The sequence below is a fragment of the Porites lutea genome, chromosome 9 (genome assembly GCF_958299795.1).
Source record: "Porites lutea chromosome 9, jaPorLute2.1, whole genome shotgun sequence".
Lineage (NCBI taxonomy): Eukaryota > Metazoa > Cnidaria > Anthozoa > Scleractinia > Poritidae > Porites > Porites lutea.
This window is the reverse complement of record NC_133209.1, coordinates 25392823-25411194: the sequence shown is the minus strand read 5'-3', so window position 1 is coordinate 25411194 and position 18372 is coordinate 25392823. Positions and strand designations below refer to the sequence as shown.

General features: G+C 38.0%; 2 protein-coding genes across 2 annotated transcripts; both read right to left on the bottom strand.

The window, feature by feature from the left end:
* Positions 1-2668: 2668 nt before the first annotated feature.
* Positions 2669-5942, bottom strand: LOC140948543 (uncharacterized). The gene has a single exon (XM_073397793.1). The coding sequence runs from the start codon at positions 5913-5915 to the stop codon at positions 3393-3395; it is 2523 nt and encodes an 840-aa protein (XP_073253894.1). The 5' UTR covers positions 5916-5942; the 3' UTR covers positions 2669-3392.
* Positions 5943-7257: 1315 nt separating this feature from the next.
* On the bottom strand, positions 7258-18195 carry LOC140947863 (tetratricopeptide repeat protein 29-like). Its single transcript, XM_073397074.1, has 10 exons — positions 18088-18195; positions 16509-16764; positions 15763-15986; positions 14672-14857; positions 13905-14047; positions 13179-13245; positions 12414-12499; positions 11977-12068; positions 9388-9511; positions 7258-8279 (listed from the first exon to the last, which is right to left on the bottom strand). Exons 2-10 carry the CDS (start codon positions 16727-16729, stop codon positions 7833-7835), a joined length of 1590 nt encoding a protein of 529 aa, XP_073253175.1. The 5' UTR covers positions 16730-16764; positions 18088-18195; the 3' UTR covers positions 7258-7832.
* Positions 18196-18372: the final 177 nt, after the last annotated feature.

Here is an 18372-nt window from a genome sequence, read left to right as displayed (position 1 = left end):
GGCTGGCGCAGCCAAAATTAATATTGTACAACATTTAAAAGTAATATTGGTTGGGTAAATTATATCTGATAGCCAAGTGTAAAGAATTCCACGACAAAATAATCTTCCTTTTTTGTTTTATTTGACATTTATTTTGGAAATATCCAGGTTCAAGGTCCCAGTCTCCAGGTTTTTAGCGGTGTTTTTTTCAAACATTCCAGATTTACATGGTTTAGGGGTTGGAAGGTCTATGAGGGAGCTACCCCTCCTGCACTCCTTGGGAAGACAATGATTGATCATTTACTAACCTATTAAATAAAAAAGACCTCATTTATTGACCCTGATTCATTTTATTTAGCATATACAGATTAATGTAATAATTAATATAATGGAATTAGATTGTTTAGGAAAAACTGTTTCTACAACAAACGTAGACCGCTTATTTCCGACCTTCACACTCTTTAAAGGCTTCCCATTAACCCTTTAAGCCCCAATATCCACAATCAAATTCTCCAAACTGATCTCTATACATCTCGTTGCAGAATTAGTTGGGAGAAATTGATAAAAGATCAAAGATTTTTCTCTTTGTAGTCAATTTATTGATTCTCATAGACTTTGTTCTTAACAATCTATGGATATTGTTAGGAGAAAATTGATGTTGGTCACTATTGGGACTTAAAGGGTTAAAAATGAAACCCTGTGCAGGAATGAAAACTGAAATAAGATGTTTAGGTGGGGGCTCACCTGTTTATGTAAAAAAAATCACAAGCAGCCCAAAGGAAATTAAGGGTGTCTTATAACTTATTACGTTCTATGATGCAGAAAATCACCTTGAGCAACCTGGTATCGCATTACTGGTGACTAATGAATGTAGGATATGTTGTATAAGGAACAAGACGCTACGGAGCGTACACTTCGGCGTCGTGGTTGTGGAACTAATTAACTGTAAATGCGGAGGAATAGTAAGAAATCAAATATGGTAAGAGTAAGGTGTTAATTTGTGAAATTATGGGATTTGTCAGGATATTCTGAAAAGAGCAACATCCAAGAGGCCTACTTGCCAAAAACTAGCATTTCGGGACAAATTGTCCCCGAGATATTAGCCCAGTTATGCTCTGATGACTCCATACAAATCCTTCTAAAAAAACAATTCTCTATTTTTCTTAGTCACATCAGGCTTCCAAAACAGCATAGCAGTCTCATGTAGTGATTAAAGATATGTAAGGCATAGGTAAGGAGCCAATTACGTTGAGCATGGAATTGGCTAAAACTCAAGGTCACGAGTTCGAATGTTTTGAGGATAATTATTCACTGACTATCAGCACGCAGGGATGTCGGATTAACACAAGGAAGTTTAACACCAAAGGAGCATACCCTTTACAGAGCTTTAAAACACAGCATCCACCAACACAAACTTGACTTAAACTTGGAGTAAAACTAAACAGCCTCTACCAATAATAACAAACTCTCACTTGAACTTCAGATATCTTACGGCTTCCGCGAACTTGTAAACACAATACCTGAAAATCGACCTTCGTCACACTTGACTAAACACAGCAGTCCAGCTTGTGGGAAAAAAACTTAGTTCTTCAAAAGAACTCGCTTGGAACTTGTATACCGTTTGACATAAGGTTCTAGAAAATACTAAACAGCAGGCGAATAGTGGTAGCTTTTCGACATATTTTATGATTTCAGTAACTGATGCAAATCTGCTGACTCATGAAATGTAAACATGCTCTAATAATTAATTATTCATGGATAATCCAAAAACGTAGAGAACGTTCGAGAAAGTCACGCAACGCATGAAAGCAATTTTACTACGTAACACTCAACAAAGACAAAATGTCTTTTTGCAGCATTTTGTAACTTTAAATTCATCTTAAAACAGTTCGAAAGGAGGGCTCACTCGTGAAATGTTTTTCAACACTCGAAGAGAAATTTCGTGTCTCTGCGCGGCCACGAAATATCCTCTATTTATTCCTCGAGTAATAGCCCATTTTACAGTTGCCCGTGAAAACGAGGCTGGAGTTGACCTTGTTTTGATACAGCCTTCCTGCTTTATTATGTAAATCATGTCTTTCTTATGCTAACTAGTATTTTTTAAGCAAAATTTACATTAGAAAAGGATCGAGGTTTTTATCAAAACAAGGTCAACCTCAGCCTCACGTTCACTCAAAGGCTAGGGCACTAAGCACACAACTGTAAACTGGCCTATTAAAGACTAAACTCGAAGTGATCTCAAGATATCACGAAGTAGTCAGGTCTCATTTCGTGAAATAGTTGAAACAAGCCGAAAAGTCACGAACTTGCACGCCCAATCTTGTCCCGAAACTAGTGCATCATTTCATAACTATTTTTCATATCCCAAACTACCTTGGGTCGCAGTAGCGCAATCGGCTAATCCCTCAACTTAGAGTCTCCTCTGATCTGACGGGTCACACAGGTGAGTTGGTTCAAACCCCGGGAAAGCCAAAATAATAATTCTTTCTTCCTCGAAAAAGTTAAAGAATAAATCAAAGAAATCGAAGTGATCTCGACATATCTCGAATTACTTCGGCTCTCACTTCGTCAAATAGCCGAATAAAACTGAAAACCTACAGACTTTGCATGCCCAATCTTGTCAAAAAATTGTAACTTTGATACATTCCTGAGCGTCGCGAAACCTTTACTTCGCGCTCCGCCGAAGTAATAAAATACTGAAGTATGTGCTAAAAAAGATAAATTTAAAGTACAATAATAATATTATAATTTACTAGCCACCTCCACGGTGAATATTGTGTTAGTATATACTAAAACAGTGAGATAATTGAGCACAAAAATGATGATTTTTAACTCATTTACCGTTGCTAACACTTACAATTTTGGTGCACGATGACCGAATGGCCGCGGTTGTCACTTTTTCTTGGCAACAAATAAAACTTTTGAAGGCGTTTGTTTAGCTCTTGCGGGGAAGTTTCTTCAAAAGGAGTTGTGAATTCTTTTTGTATTTAAAATCATTCTGTAAAAAAGATTATTAAATTTAGTTTTACACTTATTTATGAACAAGTTGACTAAATAAAGTAACGCAAGACTTAAGCTTAATTTGCATTTGTAAAGAAAAAACTTTTTCACTGGTTTTATCGAACAATTCAAGTCAAAAAGACAAAGCTTTACTTGTTAAAACTTCCAAACAGAACTTCATGACCTTCTTGATTGGGAATAGCTTGCTTGATTAGTTGTGAAATTTCTTAGTTTGTTACAACAACAAACCGTGAGGGTATTTTGCTTGCAACTTATGTGAGTTTGGCGTCGCTCGCTCGGAGGAACTGGAGGTGAATTAGTGAATAGTGCAGGATAGTCACTGATTGAGTAGCCAATCAGAGCATGCGAAAAACACTATCCACTGTTTCAGTATATACTAATAGATTTTATATTTATGAGTTAGACTGAACAATCCCCTTTAACATTTTAATAAAAGGTTTTCTCAAATGTTCTACCCCGGCCTCTCTTGTGCCCTCTAGTGCATCATCTAAATCCTGCATCAAGTCTTCATCCATTGGGTGAGATTCCAATCCACCATAAAACACATTATCGTGCTGTTCAGAATCATAACTCCTTTCTAGCAAGTTAAGGTTTGGTAAAAAGAAAGAAGGCAGATTTTCCTGTTGGAGACAATTCTCAAGGAAGTCATAGATCTGTTTTGCCCAGATCATCACCTCATCTTCCGATACATTCTGTACACAAAGGTTGGTGTCTTTCTCGCATGATCTATTCACTAAAACATAAAGTGCATTTTTTAAAAAGTAACTGGATATAACTGTCTCTGCAGAGATGCTGCTATTCACCGGCAAAGTCAACTCTGTTGCTTTGTGTGTTGATTCCTCAGTTTCCATTTCACTGTTTTGTTCTTCACCAGAACTGCTCAGTTGGTCTTCCGTTGTTGGAATCTTTGGTTCAATTTGTGGACACACATAGGTACTTCTCACAGCCTTCGCAAGAATGTAACCTGAATGAATATACCCTGGAAGAGCCTGGAATATCGCAGTCTCAGCCAGAGAAAAAGAGAGACGAAAGTGTTTTTCTCCACCTTGAAAAAAACTTTCACCATGTAGAGCCATGACAACATGAACTCCTCTTTCCTTTATCTTTGAGTGAAGCAATGCCGTTTCAGAAACATTTGGAGGCCAAAACTTTGGGAAGTGCAATGCAGGGACAATATCTACACTAATCAGCATATCTCTGTAAACTTGCCCATGCCAATTCAGGGTAATCTTTGTAGCATTTGCTCCCATTAAACAAACACTAACTGGTGCTAATGTGGGGATGTCATCCCAAATTTCCTTCTCCAAAAACGCCCTATTCAGCTGATCACTGAAGTCAATAACAAATTTTGCATTTCTAAAACTGTTGTCTTTGTCTACATATTGCAAAATCTCATGACCTTGAAGGTGAACATCAGGTTTTATATGCAACTGACAAAACATTGGAGGGCTGGATTCCACATTTGGCTGTTGGAAATGCTCACCAAGTTTGACCATTGTGCACAGGAAGTCAAACTCATTAGGAAATCCACATTTTGTGCCTTCACTCATGCTCCCTGAGATTTCAGGTACGAATGTAAACAGAGGAAAAGCTTTTGAAATGATTGCTGCAACCTGCTCCATAACGTTTCTCACTGCAATTTGAACATCCTTTGTCTCCGAAATTTCTGGTAGTTTGCCAATCACTGGCGAAGTCATCAGTTTTTGCAGTGTTTTGTTTGGGTTGGCAGTGAGAGAGAAGTCCTTTGATTGCATGTTTTCAACATCTTCTTGCTTCTTGATGTCACAGAACTCATCTTTTAGTGGAAACACATCAGGTAGCTTTGTCCTTGTAAAGCCTCTGTTCAATGATAAAAAATAGTCTTCAAAGAGATCAATTAGCTGCACATATCCAAAGTACTCAGCCCACTGGAGTGGAGATCTGCCAGACTTGTCTGGCTTGGAAACCAAACCAGGTTTACAATGATTTAATAAATATTTCAATCCTGTAGCATTGTTGTAGAAAACTGTGTAGTGAAATACTGTTGCTCCATTGTTGTCCTCGATATCAACCACACAGCCACTATTAAACATTTCCATTAAATTTGTTTCATTGTTCCAGGAGCATGCTAAATGTAAAGGTGTGACACCATTTCTGTCTTTAATGTTTAACTCTGCACCATGGCTGACAAGGAACTGCAAGAGAGAGCTTTGTCGCAGTTCAGATATCACATAATGTAACAAGGCACGACCAAATACATCTTGATTGTTGACATTATAGCCTTCCATTAAGAAGAGCTTTATTAGTTTTGAATGCCGCGATCCCTCTATGTCATATTTATCGACAGGATTACTAGTACAGTCTAAATATCTCAGCATATGTAAAGGCGTCATTCCCAGAGAATTGCTGCTGTTTACTGATATTCCATTTCTTGTCAGAAACTGCACCGTTTCTACAGAAGCCCCCGACTCAACCGCCTTGTGTAGAAGGGTTTCGCCGTTTGAAGATAACGTTTCTGATAAATCCACGCCGAAATCAACAAGCACTTGAAGAACCTCAATGGATTCGAGTTGAAACAGCTCCAAATTACTGAATATTTCATACGTTCCATTTCGCATACAATCAGCCTTTTGCAGGGAAAATCCCTTGTCTAGAAAAGTTTGACATGCTTTTTTATTTGCATACTCTAAGGCATGCTGAAAGGGTAGTCTTCCTAGACGATCCCGTTGAAGCATATTTGCTCCGTAACTAAGAAGAAGTTCAACCATTTTGAACGCCTCCTCGTCGTAATAGTTAATGCAATGAAGAGGTGCGTTTCCATAGTCATCTATTCCATTAGGGTCTTCTCCAGCCTTTAAACAGTTTTCCACGGCTTCAAGGCGATTATTCAGCGTAACTTCGCAGTGTAATGAGAATTCCATCCTCTCCCCTGCCATTCCTTCACACAATCCAGTCTTCCACAATCTTCAACACTGATGATCGCAAGGCTTCCTCATCCCCAGGACCTTTTCGGTCTCTTCCCTGTACGCGGGCTCAAACTTATAAAAATGCTCAAGCCTGATGGTCGTCGAGGTCCCCTCTCTTCTCTCAGAACGACCTCGGACGTCTGAGAATCAGTTTAAAATGTACTCAGCCAGAGTACTCAGCATACTCAGCATATATACTGGTCCTACTACCCACCAAACGTCCAATAAGATTTGTCCAGTGATTTGTCCTTTCAATTTCAAATGAATAAGAAAGGAAGAGTAATATGCGAATTCGAAACTATGAAGTTTAAGGAATCTTTTGTGTGTTGGCGTTCTAATCTAACTAATGATAACATAAGTTCTGCCTACGCCGGGTCTGAAAACGGGTATGGATTTAGAGACCCAGGCCTGAAAACTGGTGTGGAAAATGACAATTATTTGGTCTTGAATAGGGTCAGGGTTTTAAGAACTGGGCGACACACCGACCACGGATTCCCAGGAATACCCCACCCGCAATCCTATGACAAAAAAAAAAAAAACATCAACAACAACGGCAGCAACATATGAAGCAGATCTAGAAACTCTGTTAGCGGAGCCAAACACACTCTATCTGATTCAGAATTTATTTACATGGAGAGAGAGAGGGAGAGTCCATATAATCTAAGAGGAAATAATAAGGTTGTGGACCCATAATTTTCTACTGAATTTTATGAAACATTCCATACAGTATAGAGGTGCCGTACTATGGAACTTTTTTCCGATGATTTTGATAACTCTTGTAATTTTAAACAGTTTTCCAAAACAGAGATCCGGTATTTAAGGAGCTTGATTTCAACAGTATTCATTCATCTCTTTCCGGTCCTGAGGGTGGCCAATAAATAGATTGAATAGATATCAAATGTAGTAGATTAGATATGGGTCATAAGTTTAATTTTTACCGCACCGAGAATAGCATACGTGGCAGGCGCAAAAAGGGGAAGGGGAGGGGGAGGGAGAAAAGCACTAATCCCCCTCCCTTTTTCCCTTTCTCCTTATCCCCTACCCCTTTCGACGCCTGCTACGCAGGCTACATTGAGAATAAAATAACTGTTGCAACCATTTGAGTTGAAGACAGTATGATGTTACTTTAAGCGGTTTGTAAAAGCCCATACCTCTCGTACAGCCTGTGAGCAAGCTCTCCATTTAGGGGAGTCGTGAGAAGTCACGCGCGAGCAACACGCGAAAGAAAACGCGAGAGAAAGCGGCGCTTTTCCTCGCGGTTCGCATGGAGAGCTTGCACGCAGGCTAACTCTCATATTAACGAGACACTTCCCCAAATACAAAACCAAGGACTTTAATACATGCTCTACAATGATAATTATGTACATTTTCTTGAAATAACTAACAGTCCAACTCTATACATTATCCTTGCCAGGTAAAATGATGCGACATACACCTGGAAATACAACCGATATAAATATAGAAGCATGTGGAAACAACTTGAAGAAGGTGCAAATTGTGAGAGGAAAAGAATGCATCAATAATGTCAGTAAGACCTCACTATAATGTATTGTTTAATCGGTTCCGTCAACAGCTCATCCACATTAACTTGTTGGCATCCACGAGGTTCTCTCTAGTGGCGTTTTCGTACAAATGCATTTTGAGAACAAGCTCTTTAATTCTTTCAAACGTATCTGAACACTAAAAGAAAATGGTTTTTACTTTAAAAGATCTTCTGCTGAGAATGAGTTGGTGAATTTTAAGAATGAAACCTTTGGCAAGGATCCAGGAGATAACTTCACACTTATTTGCCACGTTGCCAGTCTTAAACTAAGTTTTGCTGCCACATGATCATCAAGCTTCCATGTAATTCCTGGGAATAAACTCATTGTCTCAGTAAAAGAGAGACTATCCCTGCTGAGCTTCTGTCTGTCCTTTTTTCCCTTCTTCTCCCTCACTTGTCACACCAGAATCAGTTCCACCATTTGTTACTTCATCCTTAGTTTCCACACCAGGGGCTGTATCGGTGGGCAAATTTTCCTCTCCATCCCCCAATGGGGGCTCATCATGCTCTCCAGAGCCTAGATCACTACTGGGCAGACTCCCCTTAGTAGCCTCATCATCAGCTATTGCTTCTTCAGAGAAGGTGTCCAGTCGTGAGCTCTTAAAGTCTAGTAATCTCTGTATGTTGCTCTTGCCGACTTGATCCAAGCACTGAGAGTAGCCCGTGAAAATTGTATGTGCCAAAGCAATGCCATATTCTACCCTCGTGGTTTCTGTGGTCTCTACTGCTGCAAGGTCTTGTGCTATCTCAAAGCCTCTTGTGTACATGCGAACAGCATCTTCATATTTACCCTGTAGAGTGAGGAGACATTATTAAGTGTTCAGCATAAGAATATGTGAAACCAACTTCTCAAACTCATTAATAATTCATAAAGAAAATTCAAAGGAAATTAATGTTTAATGAGTGTTTGGATATCTGATATAAAAACTGCTCATTTTTGCATCCTTAATTTCTCTTTCAAAAATGATTTTGTTTGAGAAGAAATATCAAACATTCGACACAGTGTTTCATCACCAGATGAAACACCTTGAAGTTCGTCAAAAATACTCCGCTGCGCGTCGTATTTTCAACTCTCTTCTCGGTGTTTCATCTGGTGATGAAACACTGCATCTCATGTTTGATATATTACCTCCCACCCCTCCCCTAACCCAACATTTTGCACTAAAAGAGAAGTTGGTTTTTGGGTCAGGGGAGGGGTAAGTGGGAAATAAAACTCATTCCGAACTTTCTCTCGTTTCACAGGGTCACCAGTGAAGTACATTTCTATTCAGTAGTTCAAGAAGGTTGTGAGCAAAAGATTTTTTCTAATGGCACATCCTCAGCCGACCTCATAATAAGTGCCACAAAATCTTATCTCTGTTTGGCAAAGGATCCCTCCAAAAAGAAATTTTATTTAATGCTGAGGTTACTTGCACAACTGTTGAATGTGTCCTTTACACTGATTTTGAGTTAATCTTTGCGTGCACAAGAATCTTTACTGCCTTTCAGCCATCTCAAAAACAATTTTATATCATGCAACTTGCTGGCAACTTGCAGTGTTTTCATCTGTTGACGACTAGAAATGTTTTTCTTCCAGCCGACTTCACATAAACTTCATTATAATCTCTGGCTCTATCTTCCACAACTTATGCCAGGCTCACGTACTAAGAAATATTCTAAAAAAGCCAGCCTTGCCTTTAGTATAATCATGGTGGACCACCAAAGTTAAAAAAGCCTCTTTTACTTAACAACCAGAATTAACATTTCTCCTTTTTGTGTTGAATATTCTCAAAGAAAGAATCTTTTAAACATTGCTAACAACTTATTCCTGACAATTCATGTATTGTTTAGTTTCATCTTTTAGGATCATGTGTTGAGTTCTTGCAAATCATTTAAATAAAACATGTCAAAATGCCTTACCAGTGAATTGTAAATAGCACCAAGACAAGTACAAGCTTTTTGTTGTTCAGGTAACTGCTGAGATCTGTCGGCCAGCTCAACAAACATCTCAAGATACTTCATTGCACTTTCCACATCTCCTTGCCTATCAAGAAACATCAAACAATAATTCTGCTTGCTCAGACCCGCATAAATGATTTGAATATCATTATCAATGTCATTTTAATCTATTAACTCCCACAGTGGACATTTTAAAAACAAAAATAATACACACTGGAAAAAGGGCATCATTGCCTGAAATGCAATACTCAAAATAATGTATATAAGCAGAATGTCCTACATCTTTTCCTTGCTCTAAATAGTATGCACTAAATGTAACAAAAGCCTGGCAGTGCAAACGGACCCAATACTGATGGCCAACAACTTCCAACATTGTTGGGTGTTACATGCTGGGTCTGTTTGCACACCTTCTTGAATGTTGTTGCATGTCACTGAGAGCATCATCTGTTGCACAAAGTTTGAAATTGGTCAAACTTTTAAGCCAATACCTTCCAACATTTCTTTTGTTCCATGATCGCAAAAACATAGCACAACGTTGAATCCATTTGTGCAGCTCTTCCCCTATTGTTGGGGGCCATGCACATGCATTACGCATAGTTTACAAAGTCTTATTGGTTGTATTCTTCCTATCATGCACTGCAGGTCCCAGGGTTTGCAAATTTTATTGATGAGTGGAGTCACTGTGACTTCTGCTTCTCAAATTTTGGAGTCATTTTGGAATATTTGGAGTCAAGTATCACAACGAAAAAAGCCATTTTCAGACTTTCCAGCACGTGGTCCTGGCATGTATACACTATTGTGAGGAATACATGAAGTAGCTGTGGCGGTCCGCTGACCTGGAAAGCTCAAATCCATGATGGCGGTCATCGAGTAAACTTTGATCGTAATTTACCCCCTTCCCGTTTTGTCGTGCAGTGTAATTCTTTAATTTTGATGATTTAAATAAGGTTTAAAACGTTTATAATTAACGTAAATTGTATTTGTTGCGAAAAAGGTAAGGACAAAACTGTGTTTGTTACCGAAAATTTCTGGAGTCGAAGTGGCTCCCGGTTTGTTACCGAAAATTTCTGGAGTCGAAGTGACTCCCTCCGTAACCTCTGTGGAGTCATCATAAAAATTTTGGCGTAAAATACCCCAAATTTGGCGTATTTGCGAACCCTGAGGTCCCAACATTGAATTTGGAGTTGTTGCATCTGTTTGCACACCAATGCCAACACGGACACAAAAACTCCCCTTTGCATGAAGCTTAAGGTCATAATTTGACCACACTTATAAAGTCGCTTATATACTTTCACATGGCTGAAATCCGACACGATACTTTCTGTTGTTGGACAGAACTGTTGCAATATTCACAACCTGACGCACAATGTCGCTTTAATATGAGTTTCAAGTATGCTACTAAAAGGGCAAATTACAGCAAAATTCACTTACATTCTGCTTCCCCAAATAAATTACAATTGCTAAACTTCTAAAGACACATTGTACAGTATATATGATCCTTGCCAGGTCGATCGATGTTATAATATAAGGTCACAGTTAAATGGCCTATCATGCAAATTGCGGTGTTGCTAAGGCTAACAATTTGTTTATGATGCCAAATTGAGAGCACATCACAAAACAAGTTCAAACAAAGATGTTCGCCTTTCCTCGCCATGTTCTGTGCTAAAATAGGGTGAGTGTCACAACAAACATTAAGGACAGCAGTTTACTCATAAGAATTCAAGATAGCGATGAAGGAAACAGCATAGCACGGCAAAAACTAAGGGTGAATCTAGAGGGCTGTCCAATACACCCAAACAAAGTCCGATGCACGCAGGCCATTAACAACCTGACAAGGGTGATTTTGCAGCTCTGTTAGACCACACCGAAACAAATTGATGTAAAAAGATTAGGACTAATAATAGTGCTCTGACACTTGCCACGTTTATTCACATAATGTTAAGGAAAAAAACATTTTGGAATTGTTACAGGTCATAACAAAAAAATTTCACCTCAATATCTCAAGGAAAAATTGACTAACAATGCCAAGAATTTATAGGTAAATTATCAATCTAAGTGTAATTCAGTTCCAATTTATTTTTTATTCCCACATGTAGTTATCGAGGGAAAGCAAGAAATACGCAATTCTCGATTTTTTGAGCCTGCTCTATAAATCTGAAATCACACCTTAAGTGTGAAAATTGACACCTCAGATATCAATTTTCTGAAAGCTCAGGTCTTGCTTGATAGCCTTAAATGAAATTTTTATTTTGGGAAATTCTTCATTATTTGAGAAATAAACTTTTGAAACCAACGGGTTTATAACAGATCTAATATTTTACGACAAACTTGACATCTATTCTTTTTAATTTTTACTTTTTGTTCAAACTTTTTAGATACTAGTATAATACTAGATTCAAAATTAAAATTAAAGTGCAGATGATTTTTTTTCACAGAAGAAAAAAAAAATGCAGTAATCACCTCAGTCAGCACAGTTTCAATCCCTCTCTCAATATTAAAACACCTTGAAACAGCTAACACAAGTTCTATTTAAATTTGAAATTAACTTACATTTCATATGCCCTTGCAAGGGCTTGACAAGCTCGCCCCATTCCAACATCATCTGATGTTTGCTGGCATTTTTCCAAGTAGCCATTATGATACTAGACGTTTGAAATCAAACAAAAGCATAACAAACTTATAAATTAATATATTGAAAGTTATAGGCATCACTATCCACTAGGCTCACTAGACTTTCAAAGATTATTTTAAGACACCATCTCTAGTTTGTCTGTTGCTAGGATGTATCAGTAACAACTGAGAAAGATTCCTCTGCTTGGCTGGCCAGCCACCTAAGTGTTCAAAATTATAAAATGGATAGACGCTTGAACAGCTTCAGTGAACTTTCCTTGTTAGGGCTTTCTGTTGAAAGTTTAGCCCTTACTGTGCTTGAAATGTTTGATTAAATTAGATTTGAGGAAGTGCAAAAATTGCTCCAGAATTCTTACCAGAATAGCAGTTTCAGCATCTCCAATTTCTTCATATGCATTTCCCAGTCTGTAGCCAGCTAAGCCCTCCTGTTGATCATCCCCACCTGGATTGTAACAAATAAATTATTAGCAAATTATTAATTTATGCTTAATTAAATTGGATTAACTGGGAATAACCGGAATTAAAACTTTATTATTGCAGTCTACAGCAAACTCTCATCCTGAGTGGCTAGGTGACTAGGTCGGCAGAGGCTGCCTGAAAAAATGAATTAATGAATTGCAGTCTTTGGAGAGAATTTAAAGGTCTGGAAGTGTAACTGTCCTATTTTAAATTTGACATTTTTAGTTGGTCATAATTTTATTAATGTGTTAACGCGGCTTCAGTATCGATAAGAAAAAAATATCCTCTGGAACCCAGGTTAAAAGCAATGAGACATCTCAATAATTTAACATAAAGAAACCTCATCAAACTTTGGAGCAATCCTCTAGTTGGTTTAATAAAACAAATTAAAGAAACACTTTGATCAAAATTACATGGCTCTTTGTGACAATTTTTTTTTTCTTTTTGAACATGGGAGAGTTCTGGGTTTTTTGAGACCTCTTTCATTTCAGCTAACACTGACCAGTCATTCTCAGATTACAACCCTGAGACAATGAAACTAGGTAAAACACATGTGTATAGAGCACTTCCTCAGAAATGTAACAAGGAAAATCTCCCAGTCGAATGAGCATGAAATCAGCAAGTTTCCATATTTCTAAGAATGTTATACAGTTAACACTTACTTTCTTTAGCCATTCCATATGCTTTCAATAAATACTCTATGGACTTCATCAAATCTTCCTCTTTAATCTTCAATCAAAAATGATGTCTCTCAATAATCATGACACTTTTCTCCGACAAGTACCCCTTTTAGAATGTATTGTAACTTAGTGCAATTCAATGTCTGCAGCACGTCATTATTCAGAAGAGGGAGAGGGCAAAAGGATTAGAACACTTTGCCATCTTGCAGCAAAACAGATCCTTGTTTTTACACAGCTAGATTTGTGCCTTAAAAAGTTCTGGGTTTGGGAGACGTGCCATAATTTCAAGCACAACCTTTACAAGTCCATGAGAAACGTATGAAGTACATTAGAAATGCCTTAGTAGCTAGACAACCTACAATGCAAGTTTGTGCTTGGAAGGAGGGAGTCCCATTATAAAAAGACAGAAGACAGTGCATTTACAGTTTTAAAAGGGATGCACGTGTCTAAACTAGACATGTGAAAGGGATACCATTTGTCAATAAAAAGTATATATGAAAGGGGTACCTTTTCTGGAAAGGCGTTGGACCTTAAGGCGGAGCCTCCAGATATAAAACTTTGTTGACTACCCCCTAGGGTTTGTGCAGTAAACATTTTGAGATCAATAAAAGTTTGTTGAATAGCATGTACTTAAAAATGTAATTGCTATATCTTTGTTCTTCTTGTTCTTTTGTTTTCAGAACGAAACAACAGCAACTTGAAGTTTACCTCATCTGAGATAGTTGTATAGACTCTTCTAAGGTGTTCACAGGAAAGTGAATGCAGGTTTTCCCCACTGTCTGTCTGCCACAGACGCCCTTTTGTCAGGTTATAAAATGATTCTAAATACTCAACAGCCTTAAAGAGATCACCTAAAAATAGAAATATGGTATTGTATTATTGTACTGCAGCGAACAAAATTTGGCAAATTCATAATGAAGATAGGTACCAAGAAAACTTTAATCTCACATTATTCTTTTAAACAGAATACTATAAGTAAAAAAAAAAAAACAGAAATAATTTGAATGCTTTTTCCCATTAGTAAACAAAAGCCACCCCCAACCCCCCACCCCATGCCCCCAACCCTGATGTTGGTGGGTAATACAAAACAAAAGAGGTAAAACTGGTGGGTAATACAAAACAAAAAAAGTAAAATCAGCACAGATATTTTGGAAACTGGAATTCTATTTTCTGTTAGTAATCAAAAGTCCACCAGGATCTTGGTGGTTGAATTTGGAGAAAATATCAGGTTTTGGTGAGAAACAAACAGCTGTGTGTAATGACAAATACCCTTCTTTAAAGCAGTTGTCCACATTTAGTGGGTTCAACTCACTGAATCCCGTGCAAAAACTTGCAGCAAAATGTGATTTCAACAAAAATTTAATTTGTACATGTGCTGAACGCCATTTCAATGTACAGGTAGTTTTTGCTCAAAAGAACTCTCTTACATGTACTTCGAAATATTATAACACTCATAAGTAAATAATTTTGCTCACCTCTCTTTTCAGAAGCTAAACCCATGTTACAGTTGGCCTCTGATTCTTTTCTCCTTCCATCTCCTCTAATTTTCAGGCTTGTTTTCAAACAAGAGCTGTAGAAATGATCAGACAGCCAAAAGTCCCCAGTTTCTTCAAAGAATCTTGCCAACGCCAATACGCTGTGGTAGACTTGGTCCATCTTTCCTGTTTACATGTAAATATATTAATTTCATATAATGAGATTTACATAAACGATGATCTTTATTACTAACCATGCACTGTACAAAAGCTGACCTTGTGTAAGCACAAAGAACATGCTTTAAGGAGTGATAACTCAAATGAGGTGTATGTGTTTCAGGTAAAAGCCGTTTTTAAGTTAAACCAGAATATATGTAATTTATTATTCTAATATTATTTGCTTCATTCCAATGACTAATTAGGGCTAGGAGACTAAGGAAATATTTAATCACTCTAGGTTCAATACTAATTTACCCTCCAAGAGGGGGGGGGGGGGGGGGCACTGCCATATATGGGCTATATAGGTATGTGTCGCTATGAAGGGTATGGTTTTCAAGCAGTTTACTCTAGGATAGGGTATATAAATCAGAACATTTGGGTCTAGAATTGGGTATCATTTTTCAGGAAACTGATCAGTTGGTTGAAGATGTTATCTAGACTAGGGAAAAAGCTGCTCTAGGATAGGGGGGATTTGGGGAGTTTACTCTAGTATAGGGTAGCAAAATTTAGCTGAACTAGCCCTGGTATAGGTTAAGGGTTCCAGGGTCCCAGCAGCACATCCCCACCAAGAAATTCCTAAAGTACACCCCCCTTGCCCCGGGGTTTACCCTATACCATTGTATTTGATAAACAGGTAATATATAAGGCAACTTGAACACTGATGTGGATCTGCTACTGCACATACATACACTGTACATGTACAAACAGATGCCAGAACAAAGGCAACACATTCTACTCCTTTCTTTCAAGACCCCGAGTATTGGGTTTGAGCCTGCAATGGCCCGTGTCAGCAGATCAGCCTAATCCAACTGAGCTAACCAGGCAGTGGTTTGTGGGATATCAGATAGAGAGTATGGCGTTGATTTTCTCACCTCTTCGCTTTGCAGCCTCAGCTGTTGTAAGATGATGCTTCAGTTGGTCAAGTTTTGCTGGTTCATTTTCCAACAATGGTTGATCAGATAGTCCAGAATCTGTCCCTAACCTGGCAATGTCTGCCTTCTGCTTCTCCATCAGATTAAAAAGCTCACGGAAGGACTGATGGAATCCTTCTTTCAACATGTCGAGGCACAGGTTGTGTTCATATGTGTTGCGGTACCTGTTAAACCAAGATGATACAAAGGAAAAAGTTAGGATTTTCAAATGAATATAATCAAGCAATGCTAGTTTATTCAACCCGAGTGTTATAATTACCGTTAGGACAAGACCAATAATACCAATGATAAAAAGCTTGGTTTTTTTAGAGGATACCCAAAGCAAAAATGGTTGCATGCAAGACATTAGACACCTGTAGAGGTTAGTATCTCTGTCATACATTGTATATACAGTCCACTCTCTCATAGTGACCACTTCTTGTACTGTAAGCGACCACCTAAGCAACCACTTTGTGGCGCACAAAAGGTGGTCACTTATGAGAGAGTTGCTGTATTGTCTCAATGAACAAGATGCACATAAAACAATGATTTTCTAAGTTGAACTAATTTGTAACACATCTGTAATAAATCAATTAATTTACCCTCACGCCATAAAGGTAACTATGAATTATGTAATAATTAATATATACCTTGATTTGTCTACCTCATAAATAAAATAATATTATTAATAATTTACATAATCATACCTTGAAGTGTCTATCTTTTCAGTACTAGCTGGCTTCTTTAGATCAGAAGGAGGACTCCTGATAAATGAGCCCTCAGGTCTTTGTATTCCTCTACTACTGCGCTGAAAAGGACTTCCTATTGATGTACCTTTAGCAGGTGGAGACGGCACATGCCTGATAACCTGCTGTGTGACCTGGCCACCTACTTTGATGGGTGGTAGCTGACTAGCCAGTGAAGCCATTTTGGAAATTTGGGACTACTTCTTTGATTTTGTTACTGAAAGTGACAATAATATTGAGAAGAGTCAAATGTCTTGAATGCTGACTATGATAAAATAAATAGTAAATTGAGGGAGAGTCACTTTGGCCTTTTGCCATGCACAGATTAAATAAATGATTAACCACTCTGTTTTTGTTTAATATTTGCAATTATTGCAAATCTTACAATAATTTTAATTGCAACATTTGCAATGAAACAAGGATCATGGTTCAAAACAGGGACAAAATGTAGTTTTGGTCATTCACATGCTATGAAGGAAATCTAATAACGGAAAAAACCTTTCCACATGTGTTTAGAAATTTACAACCAAGGAGAGAGTAGAGTTTGCAAGCATCAAAGTAGAAGGTAAATGTATGCAGAGCTGTCATTAAGAGGCAGGGACTGGAGATTTTCCCCGGCTACTATGAATGTGACCCCGGCTACTTTTATAAGAAACTAGAAGAAAAATAGAACCAAAAGAAATCCCTAGCTGTTTGATTCCCCACCTACTAGTTGTATTTAGCTGGCAACTTGAAATCTTAGTGAAAACACTGTGTATGTATTACATTCATATGTTTGGGTTTAACACAAAATTACAAAACACATTTGGTAACATATTGTATCACATTTTTAGTGCAGGTCTATGGCTTAGTTCTTCATAAATTTGTTGCCTGTGCCTGTAGGCTGCACTGAAAAAGTGGTAGCATGATTCCTGGAAAATTTTGGGTCTTGGAAAATTTGATCCTGTCTCAAATTTTGGAAGCCTTTGTTTTTGTTCTTCTTTCCACCTTGGGGTCTTAAACTTTCTGCCTCATAATCTCATTCGCCAAATTAAATTGACCCTACAGCAAGGCTGTGCTCTAAGGAAAATTGAAGGGAGCCCAGAACTCTGAAACTGTGAAATCCAGGCCTGAGGGTGCCCAGCATATGATTTGTATGAAGAAAGTAAGATTTTCTAGTCGCCCAAGGGCAAAAGTTAGGCGCCAGGGGCCACTGGGCTCTGCTAGAGCACAGCCCTGCTACAGGGAAATATGCAATCACCTGAATCATGCTGAAAAACGTAAGACTGGTATACAAGACTTGCTGTATTTAAAGCTTAAAGCTTAAACTTTAACTTAACTTTCTACATATATTTTTCTTAAATGTGGAATAAAAGTTGTTATTTCAAGTAAATAAGTGTGTGTTTTTCAAAGGAAGAACGGACACCAGGAAAATTAAACAGAGGTGTTCAAACTGGCAAAAGTCATTCTGTACTCATCAAACTGATCTGGCAATTAGAACACTTCTTACAGCAGATCTACCTTAACATTGCCGAACGATAAAGAAAAAACTCCTTATTACCTCCTTAAGTAATATCTCGATCACCTCACGGGATACAATTCCACTTTTTTTCCACTGAAAATATCTCCTCTCTTCGCTTTCGCCATGTTTTTCTCAGCGCCATTAACCTGTGACGTCACTACCATGGCTACATCACAAAACAATCCCATCAATCTTAGCGCTCAAAGTGGGTTTTTTGTTTTTGTTTTTGTTGTTGTTGTGTGCCTTGTTCCTTTCCAACTAATAGAAAAGTCCGCATAGAAACTATAATTTGTTAACCTCCCCTTACAAAAGAGACAATAAAAC